The 13,169-nt window shown below is 35.5% G+C and overlaps 2 protein-coding genes across 2 annotated transcripts; both read left to right on the forward strand.

The window, feature by feature from the left end:
- The first annotated feature begins 483 nt into the window (after positions 1-483).
- LOC148947506 (uncharacterized) lies at positions 484-2,193 on the forward strand. Its single transcript, XM_089095915.1, is given in 1 exon segment — positions 484-2,193. A coding segment is annotated over 1 exon segment (1,710 nt).
- Positions 2,194-5,856: 3,663 nt separating this feature from the next.
- On the forward strand, positions 5,857-6,501 carry LOC148947507 (uncharacterized). The gene has a single exon (XM_089095916.1). It carries the CDS (start codon positions 5,857-5,859, stop codon positions 6,499-6,501), a length of 645 nt encoding a protein of 214 aa, XP_088952042.1.
- The last annotated feature ends 6,668 nt before the right edge of the window (positions 6,502-13,169 follow it).

Raw genomic sequence — 13,169 nt, forward strand, 5'->3', positions numbered from 1 at the left:
TATGGCAAGACCATACGGCGAGCAACGGTACTAAGAAAGTATCTCAAAAAGAAATAAAAGAAAAATATGGAAAAACACAACAGAAGGAATAATGCCACTACAACTACACCCAAACTTGAGGCAAGAACAGAGGAGATACAACCCTCACTAACGAATGTAACAACCAATGCAAGACCAGGAATAATCAAAATCAATGAACAGTCCCGAGAAAAATTAATTACAATAACGCATTTGAAACAAACGACATTTACAAAATGGTCATGGTCCACAGGACCAAAATTTACAAAGACCCACTCCTTCGGCAACATGTATATAAATTTAAGAGCAAGACTCCTAGTATTGCATACCGAGACTCAAACTATATTAGTTCAAGGACGCTGTTCGGATAACAAAAGGACATTTTCTGATAGTAAAAGGAAAGAAAAATACGTACCCGCCAAATTCTGGACAATCACCGGCAAATATACGTGTGCCAGACTTGCCATGGCCGATGAACCAACCAAAAACCACGTCGAATCGTTACCTGAGCTAAATGAGAAAAACACCCTAAGAGTATCGATTCACCAATCTTTCTTAATATTGTATAGACAGAGACTGCAAGCACTATTTGAATTATTCAATTCAGAAATACAAAAATTAAAGCAAAGTACCACAAGAATCTTCGAAGTATTCTTCCGAAAAAGCAAATACCGAAGATCAGCTAGTCTAATACCAATCGTAGGAGAATTGGCCTCACTCTTGTTTGGGTTATCGACTGAAGAAGACCTGGATATCCTAAGGGAAAACGTGAGAAAACTAAATAACGCCATGAACGTAACCTTACATGTCCAAAAAATACAAGCTAGTATAGCCAATTATCAGAGAGACAAAATTGAGGCAATTTCAAAGAAAATATCAAAGACAGTAAACATAATGAATTATTTAAAAAATGAAGTAGATCTTGTGATTACCGATTCAAGCCTCACCATGGTATCACTAGACATAGTGACAATGTCATTAGTTAACCTGGCAACTGACGTCAGCAAATTTGAATTTGCATTATTTGCCCTTACTGGTGGAACCTTTTCATACGACCTCGTGGACCCTTCGAACCTAAGAAGTATCTTAGATGAAATAAAAACACATCTAACGTTCGGTCTACATCTACCAACAGAACCAGAAGTAGCAAACCTATTCCACTACTACAACAAGCTAAAGGTTCACATGACGGAAATAAACGAACAACTATTTGCAGTAGTAACAATTCCATTAATAAATCAACAATCCATATATGACTTATATAAAATTTCTACATTCCCAGCCAATATAGGTAAATCTAATTCGTTCATGACTATCACCGCCGAAGCTGAATACTTGCTAGTCGATCAAGATAGAAGGAAATACGCCTTAGCAAATCCACAGGACCTTAAGGAATGTGTAGCATTCAAAAACCTAGTATGTTAACTAACCCTGCCTATTTATAACGTAAAACCTGGATCCTGTATGTTAGATATATTTTTAAAAGAGACTCAACAAGAAGATATTCCCAATTCATGCAAAGCGCTAGTAGGTAGTACCAAACGAGAAATATTTATTCATCTCAGAAATGATCTGTGGCTATTTTCTGTCCCAAAGGAGACAGTCGGGACTATCTCCTCTTATAATAACACAGAAAGAATCGATCCAAGCTACAGAACTGAACTACTATTACAAGACGTGGGAACAATAACCATAAAACAAGGGTGTCGATTAGTAACCAAAGAAGCCACGGTACAAACACCACTGATAACCACAAGCACAAATATAATAAGCCCCAAGGTGATCATTTTCAAACCAGTCAATTTATCGCATACAATTCCTAATATAGAAAACAAAGAAGTAAAAGCCACAATATGGTCAAAAATAGAGAATATCAAAGGAACCTTACCACTAACAAAAATAAGAGAAGCCTTAGACTCTCAAATTCCCCTATTTATTAATGAAGACCAAAGATTAACGTATGTAGAAAGTAGATACGGACTGTTCTCAACAAATTTTTGGTGGAACATCCTCCTGACGGTAGGATTCGTGTTCATGATCTCTCTGACTATAAGAATGCTATTAACCCTGAATTACGGAAGAATTATGATAACACGTAGAAAAAGGGCAAAGTCAGATCACATCGAGTCGAGTGAAATGCAAAACCTAAACCCGGAACTTCCTGATAACCCTTAAGCAAAAAAAGTAAGGGAGGACACGATAGAGCGAATGGGAATAGAGGGCCTCATTCGTGCCATGTCCAGTCCCAAATCTCTACTTATTGTGTGTGTAAACCCATGCAGCTGCAAGGATGTATTTCTTAAGCAGCATGGACACGCGCAAACAGTAAAGACTTGAAAAATTGTAGTAAATCGAGACCTCTCATAAAACCATGTAACCTACCTCGCATGTAGTCTTATAATAGAAAATTAAATGCTAAAGTAGATGAGTGTTGAATAACATTTAAAAATGTATTGAATATTAAACATGTGCAAAATGCACAAATATACATGTATACATATAATCACCAGATCTTGAAAATCTTATATAGTGTTATTTTTCGTTGACACAATTATTTTTCTTATGATTACCTAGCTTATCTCTTAGTGATCTAGCTTTGCTGCAATATGCATGTGAAAGCATGAAAATTGCTCTTAATTGTTTTATTTTTGAGTTTAACCGTACCAATATTAAAATTGATATTATTCGTACGACTAATCACGACTATTATTTCAAACAATAGTCCCCATATAGCATCGTATAAATTGTGTATTATTGCTGTATGTGTTTTAACCTATGTAATTATAAAGAGCATATGATTTTGCCCAGATATTTATATTCCAGAAGGCAGAGTGATCAGTGCAAATTAACTATTGGTGTACCAGCACGCAATACGGATACAACCCACTAGCATCTACTTTCATCATTCGTCAACCACCGACAAGTACTCACCATGGAAACCCCTGAAGACAATAACCTGATGACAATCCAAGTCACCCAAACCTAATACCAGGTAACACTACCCTAAACAATATCGGCAAACTAAGAATGCCTTGGAGCCAATCCCTCAAAGATTATATATCTTAAGCCCCAAATCAGAGACAACATGTTGAACCAAGATCCCAAGCTTAAGTTTTGACCCTATCCAGTCATTAGTACATGTCGCAAAACTAAACCATCCCCCAGTGAAGAAGAACCTAACACAAACAATTTTGCGGGAAATATAAACTGTACGCGCAAACTTTCCTAAAATAAAGTGTCAGAGAAGAGACCAGACCAAGTTATCTTAGTCATAACCCCCATGACTAAACCCTGAATGATAGTGTATCATTAAACAAGAATTAAAGACGATGCGTCGAACATAGAACCTGAGATCAAGTTTTGATCCAACCATAACTACCTTTACATATCGTAACACAGCCCTTTGTTCAACTAAAAGAAGGACTAAACGTGAACAATCTACGGGAAACATAGACTGTACGAGTATAAAATTTTCCCGAGAAGAGAAGTGCGCAAGAAGAGTTACCCAGTCCAGCGATCAAGATACCCAATTCATGTAATAATTTCCCAAGGGTTATGTACCCAGGAAACATTTCAACGAATCTATAATTTCAACCACTCGTATATGACGTAACAAACCACGCACGGACAATTTTGCGCAAGTAGTCATACTTATGGACAAAATAAACGCTTATCCCAAAGAACAAGTGGCAAAAAGTGAAACACCACAAGGACAAACCATAAGTAATTAGACAACCCAGTAATTAATTAAACGGAAGCGCAAAGTAAAGTGACAACGTATGTGAGTATTATAGACACGTAGAATGATGAAGTAAGTGTGAATCTTATGTATCTAACTTGTAACTTTAGTGAATATTGAGAAATTTTTCATAATTAGATGAAAACAAGTGTAAATTACATTTCCCCTGTGTTGCAATCAGACGTTAAATTTAAACCTATTAATGTGTCAAACTTTTTTTTGCAAATTATTTTAATTCATACATACCTGCGAGTTAAAAATTTAGATGTAGTTAGGTGCTTTTCAAGTCAGATACAAATCGTACCAATGTAGTGTCAGGTGGAAGTATAAACTAGTATTAGAAGTAGCGAACACGTAACGCGTCAAGTAGTAAAAGAATTGCAAAAGCAGAACTTAACCAATAAAACCATATAGAATTATTAGCATATCAGGTGAAGTTAATCTTAGTATTAGGTGAAAGAAATAATAATTATTATACAATCATATGGCCTAATATGTTATTTAATAGGATCTCTTTGGCCCCTTCGCCAAATAGAATGAGTAGGTGATGGACTTTAAAGTAATGTCGTCATATATGTAGTCTCATAAAATAAACGGGAATATGAAAAAAAAGATATACATTTTACCAAAGCAGAGTTGATTCAAGTAATAAGTACTAAGTTAAATTCTTTTTAAAGAAATATCAAAGTTTGAAAGAGTAGAAAGAGTAGGATAACACAACGATGAGGACATCATTAAGAATAGGAAGGATGATATGTAATGGGATCAATTTTCAAAAACCTCAGAATTTTCCAATTAAAGTTACCCAAGTAAAATAAAATCACCCAAAATATGAACCTGTAAATTCAAGTAACCTACAGATCAAGCAAGACTCAAACGTTCAATTCAAAATAGTAAAACAAATCTATTTTACTCAAACATACATTGTAAGAATCTATCCCCCAGAAAATATAATAAATAAATCAGACTCCGTGTCGTAAAAGTATTCAATAAATATCAGTCTGACCAAATCTTATATGACAGGTGACTAACAATGTAATTTAACTCTTATTAGCTTGAATTTTCAAACTATCAAGAGATGGTAGAATTTATTATACAAAAAAATAGTCACTCGAGATACAAAATATCTTTGTGTAATCTAATTGCATTGTTCTGAAAACTAAGTTTAAAACTATGTTACCCAATGTAACTAAATCATATTGTCCCTTAACAACTTTCACAGAAATAAATTATAAGTCTTCTGGAAACTAAGTGACACCTCGCCAGCAAAAAATTACAATGTAAAACTTTGTTTTGTTAAGAAAAATTCCAAAGTGATATCTTAAAGTTATAAATCGTAATTAAACCCAAGTAGCCCATTGGTATTTACCTATCCAATAGAAATATAGGACATATAGTTGAACCAATAAAATCAGCGTAATATACTTTTTAGTAACGCCTGAACGTAACCTCTGGCAAAATTGGAGAGAGTAGATAGTTAGGACTTAGCAATTTTTGCGCCAGTCTAGAATCAGTTGAGTGCCAGTTTTTAGAGGCAGTCGAGTCTAGGAGAGTCTACGATGAGTTTTAGGTGATCTGTCTTATGTGAGTTTATTTGCAGTCTATTTGGAATGTGCTTTTGAGAATATTTATTATCAGTGAATTAACTTTTGATAACAATCTTATATTAGTGCATATGACTGTGAAAGAATTTCGATATTGCCGACAAGCTCTGCACCGATTATGTGAGTAAAAAATTAATACATTACTTTCTTATTTAATTCTCTTTATGTTAGTATTTCTCAATATAGTTAGTCCTTGTGGCTCCAGTCGCTCTCAAGGGAACCAGAAACCTTTCAATCTGATTTCGACTCAGTATGGCCATTAAAACAAGCTCCCCATTTGAACCGCTAATTTAAGCTCCCCACTCACGAAGTTCCGCCTCCACTCAGGTATGCCACTCGCAAACCGTCAACTAAGAGTTTAACTGAAAATCCCCATTGAAATAATTAATTTAAAACTCCTATACAAAGAAATAACTTAAAGTATAAGAAAAAAACTCTTTTTATTGAACCCCCCCCCCCATTAGAGATAAGTCTATTATACGCGCACTGAGGAATATGTATAGTAATTTAAAAGCGCGTGTAAATGTACCGTGTGTTAATGCTGTAACCCTATCTTCTAGTGTTATACCTGTAGAGAAGGGAATACGCCAAGGAGCACTTACTTCACCATCGCTATTCAATAATAGTATTATTTCATCGCAAGAACCGGTTCAGTCTACATGTATCTTTAGAGGTCTCAATGTTTCGCCGATCGATTATGCCGAAGACATTTTGAACGTGAGTAGAACACTTATAGGCATCGAAGAGACTTTCCGTGTTTTGAGTAAGGAGTATGGTAACATAGGTCTTTCTTTCAATCTCCAGAAGAGTGAAGTTCTCGTATTTAATAGCCGCTTTAAAGATAGTGTACCAGTTGATGTTATTTTCCGAATTTATACGATTAAGTCTTCGTCTAAGATTATGTACCTCGGCCTTCCAATTTGTAGCGATCTTGAAGAAACCCGCGATTGCCTGGTTTCATTGTTCGCTCTAAAGACACGTAGAGCTTATGGAATTCTCGTTTCAATGAAGTGCCACTTTAACCGTTTTCTACTTGCAAAGGTATATAACGCTTTTGTTTTGCCACATGTGCTAGCCCTATCTCCGTTTTGGAAAATATTTACCTCGTCTGATCGCCGCAGTATTCGGTCTATTTTCTAAAGATATGGCTAGTATCTGCTTCGTTTTCCAGTTTGGATGAGGAATTCGAATACATCTCTGAAGTATGGTATAGCCGACCCGTACTGTATATAGCTGTACTGACTCACCGTGCTCGATATGCAAAGGCGTTTGAACCAAGACTCTCTTCATTATATGTCGCAATAACTTAAATTTGTCATTTTTGTTTGTCGTAGGAATGTTCTTAATCTTGTTTTTCTGTAGTTGAATTTTCTTCGGATATTTTGTTGTTATGTGATGTTACTTTTTTTTTCTTTTCTTGTTCTCCATTTACAACATTTTGTATGTTTAATAATGGGTAATAAAATAATAACAATAATAATATAATATGGTTTTTATGGAAAGAATGGTCGTATAAACTTCGGAAGGAGGTCATTCCATTGTAAATCAGAATTTATAGAACCCTTTTAAAGAGTCAACATTGATCGGAGGGCAAAAATCCTTCCCCTCCACCTAGACCCCTTTTCCCCCAAATGCATCCGATCAAGAGTTGATAATGCCATTTTGTTCAAAATAGTTTAAAGATCAAATAACAAAAACTCAGGGGTTGACACAATTCCCCCAAGCCATGGGGAAGTGTTTTAAGTTGAATCTTGGGGGCAGATAAGCTCTTACGCAAGGGGTTGTCGTATAAACATCAGAGGTGGCTCATTTGATTGAAAGTTCTAGTTACCTTTTTAAGAGTCATCAAAAGTGATCGGCGGGGCATATACACCTCACCCCACCCTCTTTTCCCCAAATGCATCTGATCAAAATTTTGAGATAGGCATTTTGTTTGAATAGTCCAACGATTTGATGACAAAACTTTGTGGTCAATATCCCCCCCCCCCCAAAAAAAACAACAAAAAGTGGGGAAGGGTTGTTACTTATGACCGGGGGCATATAAGGCTTTTATAGAAGAAGCGGTCGTATAAACTTCGAAAGGGAATCGAAAAATTAGAAATTGAAATTCCTAGTTTCCTCTTTAAGAGACAAAAGCGATCACATGGCAGCTAGCTCCCCCCATTATCCATGAGGCCACAGGACTCCAATATTCATTTTCCCCCCAGAGGCCCTTTATATGGAATGGATGGTCGTATAAACTTTGGACGGAGCTCTTTCGATCGGAAATGATAGTGTGTTTTTTAGGAATCAAAAATGATCGGAGGGCAAATATCTCCCCCACTCTTTTTTTTCCCAAATGCATCCAATAAAAATGTTAAGATTATTTCAAAGATTAAATAAATATAAAAAAAACAGAACCCAATGGGAAGTGTTTTAAGTTATGTACTGGTGGCATATAAGGTTTTTATGTAAGGGTGGTCGTATAAGCCTCTGAGGTAGGTCATTTGATTCGAAATTGAAAATTCCAGTTACCATTTCAAGAGTAAAAAGTGATTCGAGGGCATTTACTCCCCCACCCTCCCCCAAAGCCCCTCGTCCTTAAATGCAATATGATTATATATCAAATATTCAGTTTAATGTTATTAGTTCTTTTCGAGACTGTTCAAGACAAATATAGCTTCACTACAAACAAGAGTTTGAATACTACTCCCATCCCTAACTGTAAAAGTCTAAACCCTTCTGTGTCATTGGTACTTCACTGGACACGAATTATATTACAAATATTTTCTTTTCCATTTATTACAGCATTGAAAATGAAAAATAAAATTACAGTGAAATAAAATCTTGAACTGATTACCTTTCAGAAATTAATAGTATTATATCAAAATTCAATTAGATTTTATTTGAACTTTCCAAAACTATGCAAGACACATATAGTTTTCAGTAAAGCGCCAATGAACCAGTAGGTTTTAGACTTGCAAAGTGAGAGAAGGAGGGAAAACCCAAACTCTTGTTTAGGTTTTTTTTTTGTTTCAAGATTCAATTAGAAATTCAATTTAAGTTTCACTCGTTTTAATATTTGATATTAATAGATGCATCAAAAGAATCAGATTTTGATGCTTATTTAAAATACATAAAATTCATGAAGTTTAATGTAAACCATCAAAAGTCACATACCTGAAAAATGTACCAAATTGTAAAAAAGGGGGAAATCCCCCCAAACATTAAGTGATCTTAATAAAAATAACACCATCAGATTCAGCATATCAGAAAATCTGATATAGAGAGATTTCAAGGTCGTATATACAAAAATGTGGAATTTTGCATTTGCTACCTGAAGATATATCACGGGTGTGCATTTATTTATTTATTTTTTCTTTTGTTCGCCAGGGGTAATCATATCAAACCAGTGACCCTAGAAGATAGGGAGAGTGTTCATTTGGTCGGAAACCAAAAGTTCTAGTGCCCTTTCTAAGTGACCAAAAGTGTTGGAAAATAGATAGCAACCCTCCCACGCTTCATTTTCAACATAGTCGTCCGGTCAAAATCTTAAGATAGCTTTTTTCTTCAGCATATTCGAAAATCTAACAAGTATGTCTTTTAGAATGATGTGACCCCTTACAGTCCCCTGGGGAAGGGCTGCAAGCTACGAACTTTGCCAACTGTTTACATATAGTATTGGTTATTGAGAGGTATGCAGATACTTTCAGGGGTAATTTTCTGTGGGGAAGGAAAAATTTCTTCTGGGAAATTATCTTCGGGAGTAATCGGGTAGATTACTTTTTCTTTGGCGACTCTATTTTATGTGCGGAGAGTTTCGGGGGGAATTTTCAGCGAGGCTGGGCAATCTCTGAGAGACTTTTTCTGTTAGGAGGTAGTGATTATCCATGGGAGAAATTCTCAATAAGGGAATTATCACCAGGAGAAACTTTCCATGAGGGAGTTAATCCCGGAAGAAATTCTCCATGGGGAAATTTCGTGCACAGTGTAGATTACTTCAAGATCTGGAAAAAACAATCATAAGTTAAATAAGAAACAAGTCTTTTTTCAACTGAAAGTAAGCTAAGGAGTATATTTCAGGCGGAAACGATCCCAAAAATATTCTTGGGGAACTTGCAAGTAGGATGGAATTTTCCTTGCGTATTTGCCCTGGGGGAAGGATTTTAAGTGGATTTTAATGGAATTTTTCATGGGGGGAATTTTCAAAACAGAGAGGGGAGGTAGGATTCCTGGGATTATTTGAAAAACGATCAGAAATCCTATTAAGAAAAGAATTTTTTTCTGCTGAAAGCAAGGAGGAATATTAAAACTCTAAACGAGCAGAAATTATTCCGTATATGAGGAGGGGGGGGGGGGAGTGATCCAACCTCTATACCCCGTTCTTTATGTTTAATTTCAATCTTTTCCTTCAATTATTTAAGAATAATTTCTGACATACAAGGGCCGTTTAATTCGAATCACAACATTTTTTAGATGCACTAAAAACAGTAGCGTGAAGAGAGGGGTATTGAGGAGGCAGCCCCATTTATATACGGAATAATTTCTGTTCGTATTAAGTTTTAATGTCACTACTTACTTTCAGCAGGATGAAACTGTTTTTTTTTTATTTAACTACTTCTAAAGCAGAGTTGAAAGAACACGAATTCTAATCTAACCAAAACGTTTTAAAGATAAATGGAAAAGGAAAAAAATAAGTTTCTATAAAGTAGAAAGAGCGTTAATCTGATGATCCAATTGACGTCTTTCATTACACCCAGTAGTTTTACTAACTTCACTCTGACCTTTTTGGGTTTGGTGTCGCCAATACATCATGCGTTGATGCGTCTATTTTTATGCATTGGTGTGAATGATTTTTATCGGTGTACAGTTAAGAGCCACAAGGTTTTAATGTTTTATAATAATTTATTTAATGTTTCCCAGAGGCACTTTATATGGAAGGGGTGGTCGTTTAAACCCTGGGGCGGGCTCATTCGATTAGAAATCAGAAGTTCTAGTGTACTTTTTAAAAGTAAATGTGATCAGAGAATAATTACCCCCCACCCCCAAAGCCCTCCTTTCCCCAAATGCATAGGATTATAATTTTGAGATACCTCATTTTTGTAAAATGGGTACAAAAAAGTCCAAAGATCCTATAAAAATGCCTTCAAGGTCCACATATAACCCCCTAAGAGCCCTGGGGCAAGCGTTGTAAGTTATGTTAGGGGTGCATGTAAGGTTCTTATGGTAGGACTTGTCGTTTAAACTTTGGAAGGGGGCTCAATTGATTGGAAATTCAAAGCTTTAGTCCCTTCTAAGAGTTGAAAGAGATAGGACGGCAACCACCCCCTCCCTTACACCCTTTCCCATCAAATGGATTCGATCAAACGTTTGAGATAGCCATTTTATTGACAATAGTAGGGTGTATCTATGGAATTCTACGACCGCACTAGGAATTCCCATGCTATTTGCCGACCGCAATAGGACCATGCTATTTGCCGACCGCAGTAGGACCATGCTATTTGCCGACCGTAATAGGACTATGCTATTTGCTTGCCCCTATAGGAAAAACATTTCCAGAGCATGTACTTATGGATTTGCTTGCCTTATGTTCCTTGGTGTCTTTCCAGAGCATGTACTTGACGATAGAAAAAAAGGATTAAAGTGATTAGCAATTACGAGCGGCGATTCCCCGCTGGTTCCTGAATTGCCTTATGTTCCTTGGTACCTTTCCAGAGCATGTACTTGACGATGGAGAAAAGGGGTTAAAGTGATTAGCAATTACGAGCGGGGATTCCCCGCTGGTTCCTGAATTGCCTTACGTTCCTTGGTACCTTTCCAGAGCATGTACTTGACGATGGAGAAAAAGGGTTAAAGTGATTAGCAGTTACGAGCGGGGATTCCCCAATGGTTCCTGAATTGCCTTTTGTTCCTTGGTACCTTTCCAGAGCATGTACTTGACGATAAAGAAAAAGGGTTAAAGTGATTAGCAGTTAAGGTAGCCTCATTGGCGTTTGAAAAGTGTTGTCAATTTAAAATAGAGTTTAACATTATAGTATACTAAAAACTTGATACTAAGAGAGATGTAGATGGCAAGAAAAGAATTTAAATAATGGATAGCTTTACTTCTTTGATGTGTTCTGTATAATACACAAGTTGCGTTTGAACAGTGTTGTCAGTTTAAAATATGGTCTAACGTTATAGTATACTAAAAATTTGATACTAAGAGAGATGTAGATGGCAAGAAAAGAATTTTAATAAAGAAATTCAGAACAATCCATAGAAATCCTTACAGATCAAGTAGTAAGGTATACATGAGTATGAACCATCAAGGATCATAAGCACCAACAACCCTAACCATCAGGGACTTCAACCCTCCATAGGTCCCCTATCCCCAAACTCGAAGAGCACCCCCCTCCCTCTAACTTTTTGGCCCCCCCTCCCCTCCCCATTTTTGTTTTTGATTTTTTTTTAACATGATATATTTTTTTCAACCTTTTTTTTACATGTCTTCGAATGAGATGAAACATACTTAAATTCAGTAGTGTTTTGTCGTGGTTTACCTTGTCACAGTTACATTCTCTTGATTTTTAAAGTTCATTTTGGATTTCTTTCATTGACATGCAAGAGTTGGAATATTTCAGTAGTGTTTTGTTGTGGTTTACCTTGTCACGGTTACATTCTCTTGATTTTTCAAAGTTCATTTTGGATTTCTTTCCTTGAAATGCAAGAGTTGGAATATTTCAGTAGTGTTTTGTCGTGGTTTACCTTGTCACAGTTACATTCTCTTAATTTTTCAAAGTTCATTTTGAATTTTTTTGTTGAAATGCAAGAGTTCGAATATTTCAGTAGTGTCTTGTTATGCTTTACCTTGTCACAGTTACATTCTCTTGTTTTTTTTCAAAGTTCATTTTGGATTTCTTTCGTTGAAATGCAAGAGTTGGAATTTTTCAGTAGTGTTTTCTTGTGTTTTACCTTGTCACAGATACATTCTAATGATTTTTCAAAGTTCATTTTGAATTTCTTTCTTGAAATGCAAGAGTTGGAATATTTCACTAGTGTTTTGTCGTGGTTTACCATGTCACAGTTACATTATCTTGATTTTTCATAGTTCATTTTGAATTTCTTTCATGAAATGCAAGAGTTGGAATATTTCAGTAGTGTTTTATCGTGGTTTACCTTGTCACAGTTACATTTTCTTGATTTTTCAAAGTTCATTTTGGATTTTTTTCCATGAAATGCAAAAGTTGGAATATTTCAGTTGTGTTTTGTCGTGGTTTACCTTGTCACAAATACATTCTCTTGATTTTTCAAATGTTCATTTTTGGCTTTCTTTCGTTGAAATACAAGAGTTGGAATATTTCAGTAGTGTTTTTTTATGGTTTACCTTGTCACAGTTACATTCTCTTGATTTTGCAAAGTACATTTTGGATTTCTTTCCTTGAAATGCAAGAGTTGGAATATTTCAGTAATGTTTTGTCGTGGTTTACCATATCACAGTTAAAGTCTCTTGATTTTTCAAAGTTCATTTTAGATTTTTACATTATCTTGATTTTTCAAAGTTCATTTTGAATTTCTTTCGTGAAATGCAAGAGTTGGAATATTTCAGTACCGTTTTGTCGTGTTTTACCATGTCACAGTTACATTCTCTTGATTTTTCAAAGTTCATTTTGAATTTCTTTCGTGAAATGCAAGAGTTGGAATATTTCAATAATGTTTCATCGTGGTTTAGCTTGTCACAGTTACATTCTCTTGATTTTTTCAAAAGCTCATTTTGGATTTCTTTCCTTGAAATACAAGAGTTAGAATATTTCAGTAGTGTTTTGCTATGGTTTACCTTGTCACAGTTA

This window comes from Artemia sp. Qi Xiang Cuo, chromosome 10, assembly GCF_049724085.1.
Source record: "Artemia sp. Qi Xiang Cuo chromosome 10, ASM4972408v1, whole genome shotgun sequence".
In the NCBI taxonomy this organism is placed as follows: Eukaryota; Metazoa; Arthropoda; class Branchiopoda; order Anostraca; family Artemiidae; genus Artemia; species Artemia sp. Qi Xiang Cuo.